We start from the raw sequence: 20,158 nt of genomic DNA on the forward strand, positions 1-20,158 counted from the left end.
AGGCAAACTCTCACCAAATTCAATATTCAGAGTAATTATCATTTAAAGAACCACCACTGAAGCAAATTCCAAAACCACTATCAAGAGGCAAAGGCTACCAGAAAAGCTCTATTTCCTTAAAAAGTATTTGGTTGTAACAGAAGTTAAGATTTGGCTTTAAGACATAAAAAGCCCAAAAGAGTACCTCTGTGGACTATTTTTTCAGGCTAAGGCTACCGGGAGATTTAAGTTCATTCTCCATTAAGGAAATTAAAGAATAGTGCTTGGTATCACTGAGACAGAAGCAATTTGGGTGAGTGCTGCTCTGTGGAACAGGGAAAGTATGGGAACAAGCTGCCCTTTTCCCAACAGTTTAGCAGATTCAGGACTCCTACCAGTCTCTGCTGCTCCAAAAGAAGATCTGCTTCTTCCTTCTCCTTTTTGTATAAGATCTCCATTTCCTGTAGCCTAGAAGTAAAAAAAAAAAAAAAAAAAAATTCAAGAATGCTATTAGTATTACATGTTTAAAAGAAGAAACAGTCATATGGGCTACGTAACTGTGCATTACCTTTTCTCCATCTCTTGTTTCATATCAATTCCTTGTTTTTCCAGAAGCTCCCTCTGGGCAAATGTCCAGTCCACAGGCTCAGAGGGGGTCTCAGCAGAAGGAGTCTTCTCTCGCTCAGCTCGTGCTTGTTCCGGGTGGTTAAAGCGGAAAACATGGTTTTTACCCATGATGATACGGTTTCCTAGCACAAAACAGAAAAATAGGGTTAAGAAATAATTTTTTTAGTATATAGTATCTATTTAATAACCTCACCCCTCCCTAATGTGAAAAGACAGCTTTCAGAGCTGTTGTTTTTACAAGAACAAAAATCCTAATGCTGACTATTACTTCAGCCTTTAAACAGCCAAAAATTAGAGTTGTCACAGAAGCCATGTGCACATTGCTGAAGATGGCAAACCTCTCCCAGTCTCACCTGAGCGCAGCTGAACAGGCTGGGACACCCTCTTGCCATTTACGTAGGTTTCTGAGCGCTCACAGGGCTCTAAGGTCACGATAACTAAGAGGAACAAACACAAACTAATGTTATCATTACAAACTATTGGAATCAAATAATGGAAAGCAGTTGCTTATCAGGATTTGCAGTAAGTAGAATAAATCCCTGCAATCAATCAAGTGGCTGAAGTTGTCTATACAGTAGTACATTTTGGGGTACCAGAACTAGCCCCAGTAGAAGAGGCTATCTGGGGCTATGGCTAACACAAGAACATTTAACTCTATTTGATAAACCTAAGAAGATGATAGGAAATATTAGTTTCAGTGATCTCTGACAGTTCAGTCAATAAAACTCAGAACCGTCAGAAATTGTAAGGATGAGATATAGGTAATAACCAGAAACTAAAGACTGAAAAGCTAATATTTTGATAAGGGAATGAGTGACTTATATAACAGAAAAAAACATTAAATTGTTGTTTTGTTAATAACCCAGGCAAAAATCAAGACTGACTTTTTCTTCCCTTTTAGATAAAAATAAATTCTGCTGGGTTAAGACTTAATGTCCTTCAAATCTCCTATTACCCAGGATATTTGCTATTTTCTTACTTTTCTATTAAATAATTAACATTCCAGACCAAGCCTAATTGCCTATGTCCTTCTCAGTTCTTGGCAGTAACAAAAGGGCTTCTTTTGTCCAAGCTATTTTCATGTAAAGTAGCCTTGTCCATCTCTGCATTCATAAGCAGCCCAGGTCTCTCCATTTTTCAGAATTAGATTGTATAAGAAAGTACTACTGATAGACAGAGAATACAAAGTCTTAAGGATTTCTCATAATATAAAATGAAAATGTTGTTGCTGAAGCTCCAGCCAGGAATGCTCACCTTCCCCGCTGTTGTTTCTCTCACTCCGGAAGATACAATGCTCTTCTTTAATGTGAGCCCCGCTCAGCACTATGTCCTGGCGCCGCTCAGCATCTGCTTGGCCAACCCTGAACACAAGAGAAAGTGTTTCCCAGGGAAATTCAGACACAGAAAGCACTACAAACAATGAACCTCTTTATTCCAAAGAATATCCTTTGGTACGTACAAAAAAGGTATTGCCTTGTTGCATCAGAAGCTTTCAACTATGAATTCTATCCTCACATACGATCAACCTCTGTACGTCAGAATAAGAAACAAGGAGCACTGATATACCAATGTAACTCATACAGTATTATAAAGATACGAGTCAAATAAAATCCCTAAGGAATGTATATTTGTTAAAGGAAAAACAAATTATTTAGGGTCTTCAGAGAAAAACTACATAGTAACTGGCTCCAGTGGCAAAAACACATTATTTGGAAAGAGAGGATAGTTTGTAACTATTTCAGACAAAAAATACAGCAAATCATTACGTTAATTTTTTCAACCCCTTCCCTTTAGTTATTCAATTATCTAAGAGGGGGAAAAAACACGAAGTGACCAACACAGGAAATAAATATACCTTGTAATTCCATCTTTGATGTAATAAAGTAGGCACTCAGACATTAGTGGGTCTTCATTGAGGTTAACAAGATGTGGGGTCTGAAAAAGATTACAGATGATCAATTTGGAGCAGGGCACCATGAGAGAGCTGTGGTAACAACAGGGGCCTACAAGAGGCCAGGCTTCTCCAACTCTCCACAGAGCCTAGAGAGGGATTTCTTTTTATCCCTAGTTGCGGTTCCATAATAAAGAGAAAACACTCTCCTTCAGGCCTCACCAAACGGAACCAAGTGCATTCTATTTTATTTTAATTAATTAATTAATTTGAGACAGAGTCTCGCTCTGTCTAGAGTACAGCGGCATGATTTTGACTCACTGCAACCTCTGCCTTCCAGGTTCAAGTGATTCTCCTGCCTCAGCCTCTCAAGTAGCTGGGATTACAGGTGTTCGTCACCACGCCTGGCTAATTTTTCTATTTTTAGTGGAGGCAGGGTTTCACCATGTTGGCCAGGCTGGTCTCGAACTACTGACCTCAACTGACCCACCCTCCTTGGCCTCCCAAAGTGTTGGGACTATAGGAGTGAGCCACTGTGCCTGGCATTCCATTTTAAAACATGAGTTCTGGGATAAAAAAACAAGACCCAATTTTTGATAAGGTCAAAGCACAAGGAAAAAATGAGGACAGGCCAATTCTCTGAATGGAATAATTATAATTTTTGTAAATGCCTGGGTAAAAAATCTCAAGAAATATTTACTTTTATTAAAATGTCCCCATACCCCCCCACCACTTCCCATTATAATTCTTATCAGTTCTTCTGTGATCCCAGTTATTAATTTATTAGCCTTTACCTTAAAAGATTTTAATTAGTCTTTACCTTAAAGAAAAAAGTAAAATTACTGATATTCGATAAGATAAACATCTTCTAACAATCCTCTTCATCTAACTCTAATATTTCTAAAATCTTTTTAAAAAACCAACCTTCTTCAGTGAAAATAACCCACTGGAATCCAAAAATAAGTCACATGGTCTTGAGGCCAAAATCTACTCAAGAGAGTGCCAGCAAATGTGGAAGAATGAAAGAAGAGTCAGATGAGGGGGTAGGAAAAGGAACTATAAAAGATGGTTAAAGAGAAATTTGAAAAACCTCCACATCTTCTCAACTAGCATCCCCCTTTGTAGTTGAAGAACTTGACTGGTTTGAGAAAGTCAAAGCCCTTTGTGAGTAGCATTCTTTAAAGCACATCATAATTTGAAAAATGGAATCTCAGAAACAGGTCCTAAGACTGAGTTTGGATGTGGTCACTGGTATATCCCTTCCTTTCATGAAGAAGTCTAGAAAGCTAAAGCAAGATGGGTAAAATTAAAGTAAGAAAAAGCTTTGGAAGCAGAGATCTCACTGTGGAATTCCATGCAGTGTACATCTCAACATTTGTTCAAGTTATTTATGATTTATGTTAAATGCATAATATTTTCACTAGTTGTTATAATAAAAATTTTCCAGCCAGGCACAGTGGCTCATGCCTGTAATCCCAGCACTTCGAGAGGCTGAAGTGGGTGGATCACAAAGTCAAGAGATCAAGACCACCCTGGCCAACACGGTGAAACCGTCTCTACTAAAAATACAAAACTTAGCTGGGCGTGGTGGCATGCGCCTGCAGTCCAGCTACTTGGGAGGCTGAGGCAGGAGAATCACTTGAACCCGGGAGGCGGAGGTTGCAGTGAGCCAAGATCACACCACTGCAGTCCAGCCTGGCGACAGAGTGAGACTCTGTCTCAAAAAAAAAAAAAAAAATTTCCTCACAGTTTTTAATACTGTAAGATGTTATAAAATACCTTTATTAGACATATGCATAGGCACAATTAAATTCCACCAAAACTGTAACTGCTAAAATCTATATAATCCTAAGTAACATATCTGAATAAATACATGTCTTACTGAAGGAAAAACTATTAAAACTGTGAAAACCACTAACCTTTCATAATATAAACATATAAAATACTTACTGTTCTATTCTACAATATGCATCTAAAATGTCTTTACATCAGTCTTTTCTGTTGAAAATAACACATTGGAATTTGGGAAAAAAAAAAAAATTTATGTGGCCAGGATAGAAAAACCTGACCAGAAGAATTGTAGCGAAAACCACAGGAATATTTCATATCACATAAAAGTACCAATTCAAAACTCACCACCCCTTGTATCCTAACTTAGAGAGATCATCAACAGAACCTATGAATAAAGATGTTTAAGTCTCCAATAGCCAATGTGAGGTCACTTGAAATAAACGACCATTTACTAGTGGCATAAAATACATGCTTTGTACATCGATATATGTTCTCCTATTTTCTGATACATAAGCACACAAAATAACCATTTGATAGTCATTTTCTAGTATCCAACAAGACGTTGCAACTTAGTTTAAGAAAAAAACAAAAAACCCCTTACTACTCTAATTAGCTAAAAGCTACGTAACTACTTCATAACTATGATTATGTAAAAAGGAAGGTAACTATTGGAGACACTTTTTAAAAAACGAAGAAGGAAGCAGAGGAGTCTAGAAGGATAGGGACAGGAATTGCTTTACTTAGTACAATGGCTGTCTATAATACAAATTGCAGAAGCAAATGGAAGCAGTATTATTCTCCACAAACCTGTACAGCTGAAATTGGTTCCAAAAAGTTATAAAGCAGGGTAGACGACTTCTGTGGGAAAATCTACATGAAAGAGTAGCCAAAACTGAAAGTATGCTAGGTTAGGCTGGGAATTTAAGAGAAAGCAACAAATAAAGATGACTAAACAAACTGAATCATGGCCAAAGGTTACATATTGCCTTAGGTTTTTTCTTTTGTAAATAGTAAACAAGATAGGCATTTTAGAAATAGGCTGCCTTTGTACTATAAGACCATGCTCTAAGATGAAATCAGAAATATCTGAAATTAAGGCAAGTATCAAGATAATAAGGGGGAGAGTAGGTCCTGAAAGACATGAAGTGCCCCAGTAACAAAGACAAACAAAAAGTGTCTCTGTCTGATTAGGTTTCACAGCATTGTTTCCTACCTTTTTAGGTGAGAAAACCCCTAGGGTTCCTCCATCTTCCCGAATGGCAACTCCCATCTCAGCCAACAAAGCCTCTCTAGGAAAAAAACAGGTATATCAGAACGCTAATACCAAAATGTCAATTAAATCAGTCTAATATGAATTGGAAAATAAAGCCTGCAAAGCAAAAACAACTGGCCATGTTTATAGCCAATAATGCAAACATAAAATAATGTGCTTATCTCATCATTAATGAGAAGTTATTTCTAAAAGCAACATCACATTCAAAATAAATTAAATCTTGCTTTGTTAAAGTTATATTCACCGAGATAAGAACTTTGTCTCAACTGACTTTGGGATAGTTAATAATTCATAAATGATATGCATATTAATATAAAAAAGAAAAGAAGAGGCTATTCCTTTTTCTTTTTTTTTTTGAGACAGAGTCTTGCTGTCACCCAGGCTGCAGTGCAGTGGCACCATCTCGGCTCACTGCAAACTCTGCCTCCCAGGTTCACGCCATTCTCCTGCCTCAGCCTCCCGAGTAGCTGGGACTACAGGTGCCCACCACCACACCTGGCTAATTTGTTTTGTATTTTTAGTAGAGATGGGGTTTCACCGTGCTAGCCAGGATGGTCTTGATCTCCCGACCTCGTGATCCGCCCACCTCAGCCTCCCAAAGTGCTGGGATTACAGGCGTGAGCCACCACGCCTGGCCAATATGTCCCATTTTTATGAATCCCTAGCAACATGTAATATGGTAACTATTAAACCTGTGACTCCCTAGATAATATTTAAATATGTAGATGTCATTTCAAAGCATAAATCCCTGTCCAATTTTTGGTTTCGTTTTGTGTTTTAGAAGGGCAGACTCTTTGATTTTAATTTATATTTTATCTTTTCTTACGATAAAGTAATCCACATTCCCTAGAAAACTTAGAAACATTTCCAGATTTTAACCTCCTGACCTCTCCATTCTGATGGCCTCTGTTTTACGAAGCTTCTCTTCCCAAGTTTCATTCAACTCAGCAATGATCTTCTCTGATTCCTAAGGAAGGAAGCGCACAGTTAAAGGGGCAAAGAGTCTTATAATTTAACATACCATGCTAGAAAAGCAAGAAGCAAATCATGCCCTTTGAGGATACAGGCCAGAATTAAATGTAAAGAGATTTTTCTTTTATTAATACGTAAGATAAGAATCATAAAGATTAGACCTAAAACTAAATCAACCCCAAACAAATAAATCCTCCAAGTCTTTTTTTTTTTTGAGACGGAGTCTTCCTTTGTCACCAGGCTGCAGTGGCGCGATCTCAGATCACTGCAACCTCACCTCTGGGGTTCAAGTGATTCTCCTGCCTCAGCCTCCCGAGTAGCTGGGACTACAGGCACGTGCCACCACGCCCAGTTAATTTTTGTATTTTTAGTAGAGATGGGGTTTCACCATGTTGGCCAGGATGGTCTCAAGCTCTTGACCTCGTGATCCACGTGGGCATGGTGGCAGGTGCCTGTAATCCCAGCTACTCGGGAGGCTGAGGAAGGAGAATGGCATGAACCCGGGAGGCAGAGCTTGCAGCGAGCCGAGATCACGCCACTGCACTGCAGCCTGGGCAACAGAGCAAGACTCCATCTCAAAAAAACAAAAAAAAGAATAAAGTTCCCAAACGTATTTACTGCTTTTGTTTCACTACAATTTCGCCATAACACACTAACCTCCTGAACACAACCCAGCAGTCAACATAGAAAGGTTTAGTATTAAATCGCATCTGAAGACACACAGCCACTGAAGTGACAATTTACCAATCACTTGCTGAGTGTTTACACTTATATAAATATAAGAACCTAATGCATATAGGGTTTAAAACCCAGATAACGGGTTGATAGGGGCAGCAAACCACCATGGCACATGTATTCCTATGTAACAAGCCTACACATTCTGCACATGCATCCTGGAACATAAAGTAAAATTAAAAAAATAAATTAATTAAATTAAATTTAATTTAATTTAAAAAGAACCAAAACATGTTTCCTGCCCTCAAGGAGGTTACTGTATACTAGAGAGAGAGAGAGAAGTAAGTGATGATTTATTCATTCAATACTTATATACAACCCCATTACATATCAAGCCTTCTTCAAGGCACCTATGGATATGTCAGAGAACAAAATCTCTGCCTTCATAAGATTTACATTGTAGTAAGGAGACTGATATAATCCTATTTATTTATTTGTTTTGTTTGTTTGTTTGCTTGTTTGTTTGTCTGTTTGAGACAGAGTCTCATTCTGTCGTCCAGGCTAGCATACAGTGGTGCGATCTCGGCTCACTGCAACTTCCACCTCCCAGGTTCAAGCGATTCTCCTGTCCCAGCCTCCTGAGTAGCTGGCACTGCAGGTGCACACCGCTATGTCCGGCAAGTTTTTGTATTTTTAGTACATATGAGGTTTCACCATATTGGTCAGGCTGGTCTTGAACTCCTGACCTCAGGTGATCCGCCCGCTTCAGCCTCCCAAAGTGCTGGGATTACAGGTGTGAGCCACCGTGCCCCGCCACGATATAATCCATTTTAATCAATAAGTACACAGTATGTCAGATAGTGGCAAGTGCTCCAGACAAAAATAAAGCAACAAGAGGAAAGAACACATGGGGAAGGGTAGGTGAGGGAGCAATCTAAAGTGAGGTTGTCAGGACAGGCCTCACAGACTCAGTGATATGTGAGCAGAGATCAAAGAAGAGCAGAAGCTGCCATGTGGGTATGCTGAGAGTGGGAAAGTACCTGGAGTTTTCTAGGAATAATGTGTTGCTAGAGCAGCATGTCTGAGGACTGAGAACGAATACGGTAGGAGATAAGAGAACAGTGTACTAAGAGCTAGAACTAGAGTATTCACAGGTCTCTGTAACATGGGTGAATCAAGGCTGAGTGAGGCCCAGACAGAGAAATGAAGGACAAGTAGCAATTAGGCAAAGAATGGAAGGAAAAGGAGTACAAAAAAGGGGGACGAGCACATGCCAAAACAGGTGAAAATGCTGGTCACGGAGATGAAGTAAGAAAGTCAGATGATGATAATGAAATATAGTAATGATGCTAGTAGTGATTAACAAGTAAAAGTGTTATAGTTCATCAAACACTTCAGTGTATGATTCATATGATAACAGGTTACTAACGAAGCCTGTGACCCCAAAACGTAAATATCTACACAGAAAGGACTTGTGAGTAATAAACCTTAAGTTGTCTAGTGTTTGACTTTCTAGATCTCTTAGACTTCCAGAATATTACATGACTGGATGTCACCTCAAAACAAAAAAACATACCAAAGGCAAGGCAACGGAACACGTGAAAAAAGCAAGAGTAAAGATTCAAAGCAGCAGCTGCAAAAGCAAAGTAGTATATGAGTTTGGTGGAACAAATAGGAGGGTATGATTTAAAATAAAATTTAAAAAAAAGAAAAAGAAAGATGAAGAACAACAACAACCAGCAAAGGTAGGCAAAGAGCAAAACAGATGAAAGAAGGAAACTGGGCATCAGTAAGGTTTACATCAAGGCAGCCATGTAGGAGGTACTTTTTCAGAAAAGAGTTATACTTACAAGGTGGAAGAAGCTAGAACAAGTCTGCAGTTGGGGGTGGCAAGTGACAAAAACCACCTGAAATGGCTCTCATTAGGCTTCAGAACACACACAGAGGCTCAAAGGCTAAAACAGCTACCTGAATGGCATCTCTACACAGTACTCAGCAGAAATGATTACCATGCAGTGCACATGCCACCCCACAAATGAAGAACAAAAGTGTCATACTAGAGGGCCAGTGAGCAAGACAAATCCACACAATTCCCTAAGGAGTGAGAAGGCCAAGAACCAAGTTTTCAATAGTTTATCTATAAAGCACCACAAAAGTTATTCAACAACCACTAAGAGTGGTGTTAAACACTTCTGCATAAGTGAGCTATGACTGCACCACTACACTCCAGCCTGAGCAACACAGTGAGCCCCTCTTTAAAAAAAGAAAATGCTGGCCGGGCGCGGTGGCTCACGCCTGTAATCCCAGCACTTTGGGAGGCCGAGGCGGGTGGATCACGAGGTCAGGAGATCGAGACCATCCTGGCTAACACGGTGAAACCCCGTCCCTACTAAAAATACTAAAAATTAGCCGGGCGTGGTGGCGGGCGCCTGTAGTCCCAGCTACTCGGGAGGCTGAGGCAGGAGAATGGCGTGAACCCGGGAGGCGGAGCTTGCAGTGAGCCGAGATCGCGCCACTGCACTCCAGCCTGGGCGACAGAGCGAGACTCCGTCTCAAAAAAAAAAAAAAAAAAAAGAAAATGCTTTTGCATATGACTGCTTTTTTCCTTTTTTTTCTTTTCCTCCCAGCCCCACCCTGCATATGATTTTAAATAGGCAAATACAAGACAAGCTGATGATATAACCTACATAATTTTAAGGTCTATTAAAGATAGCTGGGTAGAAATCTATACAATCTTCTCAAAGTGAAAACCTTCAACAAACAGGACAACGGGATGCACCCGACCTAAACAAGGCATCTTGACTAGTACTTATTATAGTACTAACCACAATAAACCACTGTTGATTATGGAATACAAACTGACATATGAGATATTTTAAAAATATTTCTTCCTAGTTGATTACCTTCAGAAAAAGGTTATTTCAGAGCAGAGGATTATCTAGTCATATTAAAGCCATCCTATTTTGGGGCAACTGTAGAACTCACTCTAAGAAAGCAAAATTACTGTCTAGGAATCCTCTTACCATTTTGCAGCCAACTCTAATATGACTTATCTAATTTTACTTACCAACTGAAGGATAAATCAGAACATGATCTCTTTGCAGAAAAGAGATTTAATGAGTAAGGTACAACTTTTATTTTTATTACAGTTTTCAGCTGCAATTTTTAGGTTGTCTAGAAAGCTATTTTTAAAAACTTTGAGGGAAACTTAGAGAAAATAATAACTGTGAGTCACATTAGCACAATTTCAGGGCTGAAAAAAGCCTGCAAAATCATTTATTCTGGAACCATTCGCGAGATAAGAAAACTGGACCAGAGACAGGAGTTCAAGATCAGCTGGCTAACATGGTGAAAACCCATCTCTACTAAAAATACGAAAATTAGCCGGGCACAGTGGCACGCGCCTGTAGTCCCAGTTACTTGGGAGGCTGAAGCAGGAGATTCGCTTGAACCTGGAAGGCAGAGGTTGCACTGAGCCAAGATGGGGCCACTGCGTTCCAACAGACCAGAGAAGCTAAGTGAGCCCACACTACTCACTGAGACAGGTCTAGAGCTATTTGCTGACTCACTGTTCTTTCTTCAAATAAAACAGGATCAATAGGCTTTCAAGTAAATGTTCTATGAAACAGTTCACCCTAAGTTAAGAAAAAGTGAAGGATATTCTGTTCAAGCCTGAGTAGCAAACTTAGTATAAATAGGGAAGCCAAGTGCAAAACAGCATTCAGTCTCAGGAGCATCAACTCATTCTGCTGGCAGGCAGGCATGCTGGTGTCCAGGGCTTCACATACCCCACTCTAGGGGCCTAATGTAAAATGAACTTGAAATGTGGATTCATGGTTCAGAAATGAGGGGTTGAGGAGATAAATCTTTAATCCTCCTCCTTTTCTTTGAAAAAAAAAAAATTCCAAAAAACAGAGGGACACCAGGAACTCTTCTTTAAGCTCCGAGGAATGCCAGGCTCAGGTGTCATTCACTCTTTGGTCTCACGTCATATCTGTCTGCATCTCTAGTTATTTGTATAGCACTGGTTAATAAATTATGTTCATATAGCTAAACAATTCAATCTCTTCTTGATGATTCAGTTAAGGAAACACAGAAATCACCAGGACAAGTCAGAAATATTTCCATGAAAAACACTTACTACACAGAACATTTGTTGAAGCCATTGAATCACCAAGGTTTTACTGTACTGAACATATCATGCTTCCTAAGTGGGTTCCAAATGTGGCCCTTGGGCTGCTTAGCACAGCATTTGCCCTTGCCTGCTTCTGTAATGGATATTTGTGGATATTTATAGGCTAAGCCTAAGCGACGGCACTCACAGTACTGACTGTGATGCCAGACTAATAAACACGAGAGCTGTGGCTACAGCTGCATGTTTAAAACCTTATTTGACAGGAAGACCTGGCATGGTGGCTCATGCTTGTAATCCCAGCACTTTGGGAGGCCGAGGCAGGCAGATCACCTGTAGTCAGAAGTTTGAGACCAGCCTGGCCAACATGGCGAAACCCCGTCTCTACTAAAAATACAAAAATTAGCCAGATGTGGTGGTACACACCTGTAATCCCAGCTTCTCAGAAGGCTGAGGCAGGAGAATTGCTTGAACCTGGGAGGCGGAGGTTGCAGTGAGCCGAGATCGCGTCACTGCACTCCAGCCTGGGCAACAGAGCAAGACTCCGTCTCAGAAAAAAAAAGATCTTTACAATGGTGTGACATGAGTACCTAACATATGGAAAAAGGCTATTCAGTGAACAAAGCCACAGCAACATCATGTGTAAAAACAGTATCCAATCAACTGACCTTTTTTAAAGTCAAAAAGAAACAAAGGGAAATAAAATGTTAGGAAAATAAACTAACCTCCTCTACTGCTGTTTTCCATTATAATATTTTTCTCCTGCAGCACCATGCCTTAGGAACCCAGTTCCTAGATATTCTCAAGCATTTCTACTGCACAACCATTGCTCTGGCGCTACGGATGAAAGATGTTATCTGCCTGCAGCATTAAAATGCAGGTCTGCCCGAAAGGAATTCTCACCATTCACAAAACAAGAGCAGAACTAAGGTGCTTATGCTTCAGTGAACTACCACACTGCATTAAAAACTCAAGACAACACAAAACACTAAGGAAGCTGTTTTCGTTCTAGAATAAAACTAGGGAAAACAGAAGAGTTCTTTATTTTGGCGTAAGGAAGAATTAAAACAGAGAAATTTGTTTTCTGATTGAAGTAATACAGTTTTGTTTTGTCTTGCTTCAGTGGGACATAGGGAAGTCGGAGGGAGAGTTCCCTGAATAATGACAGTGTTATTCCCTAGAAATGATTTGGAAGACACTGGGTTACCTGAATCTTGAAGAGTCTGGTTAATGTCTTGACTCCTAACATGTGACATTATTTTCAATTGGTCCCACTTGGCAGTTAGGGAGAAATTTCTCCTTTACATCAAGAGGAAGGTCAAAGGAAAGGGTAATCTCAAGTGTATGCGCTAAGGCTTTAATAAGCAAATAGTTAAGACTTAAGATCCCCAAAGAAAAAGAACATTTTATATTAAGGACTCAGTAAGTGGGAGTTTTACTTCTCATTCCCAAGGAGCTCCCTATTTCTCACTCTGGCTCTGAAAAGAGCCCTGCAAAGCAACATGGTCACTGACGCCTATTGTGAGAAAATGTGTGAATGGAGTCTTACCACTCCTCTTCACTAAGGTCTTTAGTAAAATTTCAAAGCCAATTTTACCAACAGCAAAAGTTACCCTGCAGCCTACAACATTTAATGGAAAGATTTCTCACTCCTTCTCCCTTTGCTAGGTGTTGCAGAACTTCACTCACTTTCCACTTACATGTTCTGAAGGAAGAAACAAGCACATTATTTTTGTTTTTGTTTTTGTTTTTGTTTTTTTTTGAGATGGAGTCTCGCTCTGTTGCCCAGGCTGGAGGGCATTGGCGCAATCTTAGCTCACTGTAACCTCCGCCTCCTGGGTTCAAGGGATTCTCCTGCCTCAGCTTCCCAAGTGGCTGGGACTATAGATGCACGTCACCACGGCTGGCTAATTTTTCTATTCTTATTTATTTATTTTTTGAGACAGAGTCTCACTCTGCCGCCCAGACTGGAGTGCAATGGCGCAATCTCCAGGCTGTGCAACGTCCGCCTCCCAAGTTCAAGTGATTCTTGTGCCTCACCCTCCAAGCAGCTGGGATTACAGGCGTGTGCCACCATGCTTGGCTAATTTTCTTATTTTTAGTTGAGATGGGGTTTCACCATGTTGGCCAGGCTGGTCTTGAACTCCTGACCTTAAGTGATCTGCCTGCCTCAGCCTACCAAAGTGCTGGGATTACAGGCATGAGCCACTAAGCCCGGCTTAATTTTTTTGTATTTTTAGTAGAGATGGGGTTTCACTGTTGGCCAGGCGGGTCTTGAACTCCTGACCTCAGATGATCCGCCCACCTTGGCCTCCCAAAGTGCTGGAATTACAGGTGTGAGCTACCGTGCCCGGCCTTATTTTTGTTTCTAAAGCATGTTTTTTTGAGATAGAGTCTTGCTCTGTCACTCAGGCTGGAGTGCAGCAGTACAATCACAGCTCACTGCAGCCTTAAACTCCTGAGCTAAAATGATCCTCCTGCCTCAGCCTCCCAAAGTACTGGGTTTACAGGTGTGAGCCACCATGCCTAGCCCACACTGTACTTTTGAAGTAAAATGTCAAGGGAAAAGGTAGGCTGATTAAGAAAGAAAAAGCAGAACCTCTTTCTTCATATAAAATCTTTTTCAGCCTCACATGAAAATTAAAATGAAAGCATCTGACATATTCAATTATCAAGCTTAATTCACTTTAGTGTTAAAGAGTTTTTCGGCAAGCCTTTTACCTATTAAATGTGTCAATGTGTCACTGTTCTCTATCGTCCTTGCATGAATGGCAGTCGAGGGGAATACCAAGTGACTGTGAAGAAGACTGCTGGCTGGCAGCATGACTGCAACTTCTCAGACTCTTAAAAAGTGTTCTTTGTCCTCCCTGTGTCCCCTACCCTAGCACTCTTGAACACAATGGCTAAAAGGTATGGGTCAAACTATCTTCCTGGAGGTGACAAGTAGGGAAAGAAAAAATATTTGCTTCAAAGCAGATGATGCTGTCACAGTCATCTGATGGGTGGCAGGATTCCTGAACAGCTTTCAGCACTGCAGGTGACAACTGTCTGTGCACTGAATTAATTGAGGAAGAAGAGAAGCAGGTATGAGTCAGAAGGCTCTGCTGCTCTTAACTTTCATATTCATACAAAGAGATAAGATCGAACCTGACAGAGCCAGCAAGGGGTTGGGAAATACCTCCAACAGCAAAGCTGGGAGCCATAGGCCAGTAATCTGCATACATGCAGCACTATGGCCCTGTGACCCTATGGGTACCAGCATAGGAGGAGATAACCTTCCTGTACAGTAATCATAGGGCATCAAGGCTTTCTGTGAACTTCTAGAAGATATAATTTAATAACTATCTGAATAAACCTGGAACAGCTACTCAGATGTTCAAACTTTATCTTTTTTTGAGACGGAGTCTCACTGTGTCCCCCAGGCTGGAGTGCAGTGGCACGATCTCGGCTCACTGCAAGCTCCGCCTCCTGGGTTCATGCCATTCTCCTGCCTCAGCCTCAGGAGTAGCTGGGACTACAGGTGCCCGCCACCACGCCCGGCTAATTTTTTGTATTTTTAGTAGAGACAGGGTCTCACCATATTAGCCAGGATGGTCTTGATCTCCTGACCTCGTGATCCACCCCGCCTCGGCCTCCCAAAGTGCTGGGATTACAGGCGTGAGCCACTGCACCCGGCCCAAACTTTATCTTTATTAACAGAAGCATGGCTCTACACAGAATTCCATCTTTGAATGAAACCACGTTTCCAAATAAATTTCTAACAAAACAATTTCACTGTAACTTGATGTACTATCCCAGAATTAACGTACACATCTATTAATCCATTACTCTGCCTTGCCAGCCTATGAACTGCCCATGCACTTCTCCCAACTCTGCCTGGCCATGTCAGACTCAGGCATTCTAATGAAAAGAAATTAACTTACAAAGCAGAAAATTCAATTTTCAGGACACTTCTAAGAGTCAAAGAGTTCTCCATATGCTGAGTCGAAATCTTAGTGATTTTTACTCCTAGTTCTTCCTTGTGGAGTTATATAGAATACCTTGTATTCAGTCTGAACTATTACTTACCTTTAAACGTTCAATAGCTTCCTCTCCTCCAGGTGTAGACATGATCCTCTCTTGAATACTGGTCACAGACGTCAAGCCCACCTGACTACTGAGTGAGCAGGAAGATGGGGATGAAGTGAGGGACCCCATGGATGCTGTGGAAAAATGGCCAGGGCGTTGATTCTCAGAGGCTAGCAAGTACCTATGCTTATTGTTCTGAAAATCTTTCAGATCTGGGAGATAGAAAGAACAGAAGGCAGAAAAAGTAGAGAAAAGGGAAAGAAGCAGAGGAAGAAAAAAAGACAGGAAGGAATATCGTTGTAAGAAAGGACAGCATTAAAGCGCCAAGACCAAGACACGCTATCATACAAACACAGGTTACAACTGTTCTAGATGGCAGTTCTAAAACATGTCTGTCTTTAATAGTGGTATCCTACAGGTTCAGAATCATTTCTGCATTTACAAACTAAAAGATTCCAATGTAGGTTAACGCTGTATCTCGCAGGGGGATAAACCAGAGCCTCAAAGGATACTGCTTAGGCACTCTCCCTAAAAAAGCCAAACTACCTTCCATTTAGTCTTTCTAGTGTTCCTAGTCTACAATGTCTTCAGATTTACACTTTTCCAGTAGTTTGTAACAGTAAGGGGAAAACAATGATCATTTATTTATCAATAATAATCCATATTGGTCTGGCTCAGTGTTACGTGTAATTCAGCAAAAATTTCCAAGAAAATGTTACAGTTAAAACAAAATTTGTGCACTTAGTATGCTTTGTATGTCAACATTTCAACATGCTAAAAGGATTTTTAATATGTCTTAAATAAAAAAGGGGTAATTATAGAAATGAGAGGAATTTTGTATAAGTCCTGGTTAAAAACTCAGGACTAAGTGATTGCCTCAACAGGGAAGAACAATTAGCAGATTAATGAGTTTTAGTGCAGGTTCCATTCTTCTGTCAGAGCAAGCAAAAAATAAGGCTGATTATTTGCTAATTTAAGGCCCTTAATTAGCCTAACAGTACAACCATGGGTCACTGCTAAGCCTGCTTCCTAGTATAAAATGCAAGTTTTAGGAACATACTTCCATTTACTAAGTCTTTAACAGAACTGTTAATTTTGCTTTTAAAGTCAGTATTGGTAAAAGAAAAAAAAATTAAGCCACAAACAACAAAATTAATTAATTTGCTGTTTGTACTTTCTTTCATTACTTTCTTTCATTAGTCATCCTTTGCAAAAAGATACCAAAGGTAAATCTTAAGTATTGGTGCAATCCAACTTTAAAATTAGCTTATTTTTAAACCTGAGAAACTAAAATTCATATAAAAACTAAGTAAGTTTTCCTCAAAGGAGATGAGTCAATACACATAGCTGGAAAAAAATACTATTAGTTCTCCCTGGGCTTACTCATCTCTACTATTTAATTAAAGCCAGTTTTTTAACTCCCTTAAAGCCAGTGGTTGCTTCAAGACAGTTTGAAAACCACCATCTGCAAATACAGAACACAGGGCAACAAGCAAAGAGGCATCTTTTAAAAGGGGGATAGGGATTAGAGCAAAAAATTAGCCATCGGGAGAAAAGACCAGGATGGACAGAGTTTAGGTCCAATGGTCACATGCAAGCCCTAAAAGGAATTAAGAGAAACAGATCAAAATGGAAATTGAGAAGGAGTCAGGGCTGCTTTCCCTCAGGAATACAGAATTAAAACTTAGTCATGCATGGTCTTTCAGGAAATGCCGCAGCTGCTAAGAAAAGAGGTAGGCAACAAGCTGGCAGCAGCAACACCTTGAGCACAAAAGCAAAAAGAAGAAGGCACCTTTTCCACACCAGTATCGTTGAGCTTTGGAAATCTCAGACAGAGCTGTTGCAGTCCAAGACTCACTTCTGTTTCAGGACATTATAGTGCCTTTAAGCCCTAACCTCATAACCACAGCCAGGGCTATGTTTGGTTTCTCCTGTGCATTTTCTCACTGTCTGCCAAGCCTCATTACATGCCTTACTGTAGAAATAAGCAACTCAGGTGGCTGGGCTTGATGGCTCACACCTGTAATGCCAGCACTTTGGGAGGCCAAGGCAGGAGGATCACGAGGTCAAGAGATCGAGACCATCCTGGCCAACATGATGAAACCCCATCTCTATTAAAAATATAAAAATAAGCTGGGCGTGGTGGTGCGCACCTATAGTCCCAGCTACTCAGGAGGCTGAGGCAGGAGAAATCGCTTGAACCCAGGCAGCGGAAGTTGCAGTGAGCCGAGATTCCGCCACTGCACTCCAGCCTGGTGACAAAGCAAGACTCCATCTCAAAAAAGAAAAAAAAAGAAATAAGCAACTCAGTACAAATCTAAAAATTAGCCCCAAAATCAAGACATTTTTCTTCTAAGATAACAATTTCTTGATGAATTACCTTAAAAGAGTAAGAAATAATTTCCTCACCAACTTAAGATATATATGGAGAGAATAATGAGGTTCATGTGACTCTTTAAAAATGTTTGAGTTATTTTAGACACCTAAGTTATTTTAATTTGTGACTTATGAAAAGAGGAATGGCTGGGTGTGGTGGCTGACATCTATAATCCTAGCACTTTGGAAGGCCGAGGCAGGAGGACTGCTTGAGGTCAGGGGTTCCAGACCAGCCTGGGAAACACAGCAAGACCCCTCACCTCTACAAATAAAAAATTAAAAAATTAGCCAGGTGTGGCAGCGAACAACTGTAGTCTCAGATACTCAGGAGGCTGAGCTGGAAAGATCACTTGAGCCCAAGAGTTCAGGGTTACAGTGGGCCATGATCATGTCATTACACTCCAGCTTGGGTGACAAGAGTGAGACTGTCTAAAAAAAAAAAAAAGGAAAAAACGTTTATCTAATCATTCCGAGGCCCAAGTTATGAAGAAAAGCAACTTAGCACAAGCACTCATGAGTCTTAGCCCAACATTTACAGAGCTCTTAAATCATAGATACTTTTGCTGACTAAAAATGATTATTGGTAAAAGGAACATAATAAAATATTTTCAGAGCCATTAACAGAATTAAAAGGGACAATATATTCAAGGTGCCTAGAATAGGGCCTGGCATATGCAAAATCAGTAAGTGTCAGTTGCTATCATCTATGATTTTTGGATTTAATTGAATCACAATGGGAAAAACTGAAGAGTAGAAGCAGCAAGAGATTCTTAAGCCTTTCAACTTCACTCAAGCCACAAACTGAAATTCAGCAAAGATTAGTTTGCTAAATGAAGAAGGGCAAAAATAGGATCATTTCTGATTCTATACTATGCTCTGTCTGGGATTTCCCTGTAAGGATTGCCGGCATGCAAAGCTTATTTTAAGGCTGATCCAGCAGAGGCAGATTAGCAAGTCAGAGTACTGGAAATAACCAATATGTGAAATACACACATTTGCTTCCACTTCCAGAGTAATCATCGATCAATGGATCAACTGAAGGTAAGCAGGAGGGAAAATACGAGAAGGGTCAAAGTTCAGGTTCAGCAGTGACACAAGAGAGGGAACAGAGCAGTTTTTGGCATTTGGGGAGATGAAAAAGTTAATACTTAGAAGAATATGGTATCATTTTTACAAACGGTATTCATCTAAACTCGGACTCTAATCAATAAGAATTAAACTAGAAGAGGCCTTGAACTTGAAGAGGCCTTATTAGAACTTCAAGGAATGTAAGTTTAACTTTACACTAAAAATAAATGCTTTACTAAACTAACCCATATTCTACCATAGTCTATTCCTATATGAATAATCCATTTTACTCACTTAAGAGAACTTCTGAATAAGCCACTGGATAGGCACATCACGGAGATTTTTTAAGATAAATTTTAATACAACATTGTAAAACAATACTCTCTGGAAGTGTAGTTCTTGAATTTCATAGGAATTGAACTTTTCCCCTTCATATGTTCATAGGCAGCACGGGGCACTCCAGCATTTTACAGGAGGAGGGGGCCATTCAAAGGTGAATCTTATCTGAAGGTAGGCTTGAATGGTGCGTTTCTTATATTACTGCCACGACACTAATCCAGAGCAACCCATGAAACAAAACTCAAAATTTCAAATAACATTTCTATGAAGTAATTAATTGCTCAGTGATAACATGTTTAACGTTCCAAATAAACTTCACTGCTGATCTAAAACAGAATTCTAACAAAAATACTAGTGACATATTTGCGATTTAAAACTAATTTCCTGAGTTCAAATGGATAGCCTGGTACACATTACATAAAGGAATCTAGAGATCATTTCCACTGGGTTTTTTAAGGAAAAAGAAAACAAAACAAAACAAAACATTTTCACTACCATTTAGCTTCATCATGCTCCTTAACTTGAAGTTTATTTTAAATATAAGAACCCTGAATAAGAACCCTGAAGAAGAAAGGATTAGATTTTGTAACGATCCTTAATTCACTTACTATCAATAATATCTCCCAGGCCCTGAGCACGAAGAAGGTCCTTCAGCCGTGTCACCTCCTCCTTTAATTCACGAACCAGTTTGGCATTGGGGTCCTCATTGATAACAGCATTGCATTTAATTTGTTTTGCACGATCTGCATATCTAGATCCAAAAAGAAAATTCGTTCTTGTCATTTCTCATATGTTCTACTTCTCATAAGTAACATACTGTTATCTCTAAATCAAATATCCTGAGTGTTTACATTTTATGAGCCTTGATAATACATTTGTATAAAGCTTTATAGTACCTATTAAAGATGAAGAAAAAGGCTCAGATGAATTTAAGAGATTTGCCCAAGATGACAATGGAAATAACAGC

At 39.9% G+C, this 20,158-nt stretch overlaps 1 protein-coding gene across 15 annotated transcripts in view; it reads right to left on the bottom strand.

Annotated features, from left to right (window-relative positions):
* Positions 1–20,158, bottom strand: part of KIF1B (kinesin family member 1B) — a 173,699-nt gene that overhangs the window by 86,570 nt on the left and 66,971 nt on the right. For 5 of the 15 annotated variants that reach the window (XM_031010260.3, XM_031010261.3, XM_031010287.3 and 2 more), the window contains 10 exons: positions 19,800–19,942; positions 18,778–18,819; positions 15,409–15,620; positions 6,449–6,528; positions 5,502–5,577; positions 2,462–2,541; positions 1,861–1,967; positions 960–1,043; positions 548–728; positions 375–447 (listed from right to left, as the gene is read on the bottom strand). In XM_031010260.3, the coding sequence (XP_030866120.2) occupies positions 375–447; positions 548–728; positions 960–1,043; positions 1,861–1,967; positions 2,462–2,541; positions 5,502–5,577; positions 6,449–6,528; positions 15,409–15,620; positions 18,778–18,819; positions 19,800–19,942 (1,078 nt within the window). The remainder of the gene's footprint in view (positions 1–374; positions 448–547; positions 729–959; positions 1,044–1,860; positions 1,968–2,461; positions 2,542–5,501; positions 5,578–6,448; positions 6,529–15,408; positions 15,621–18,777; positions 18,820–19,799; positions 19,943–20,158) is intronic. The other 10 variants (XM_031010268.3, XM_055384142.2, XM_055384140.2 and 7 more) reach the window with 2 other exon arrangements.

Source organism: Gorilla gorilla, chromosome 1, assembly GCF_029281585.2.
Source record: "Gorilla gorilla gorilla isolate KB3781 chromosome 1, NHGRI_mGorGor1-v2.1_pri, whole genome shotgun sequence".
NCBI classification, from domain to species: Eukaryota; Metazoa; Chordata; class Mammalia; order Primates; family Hominidae; genus Gorilla; species Gorilla gorilla.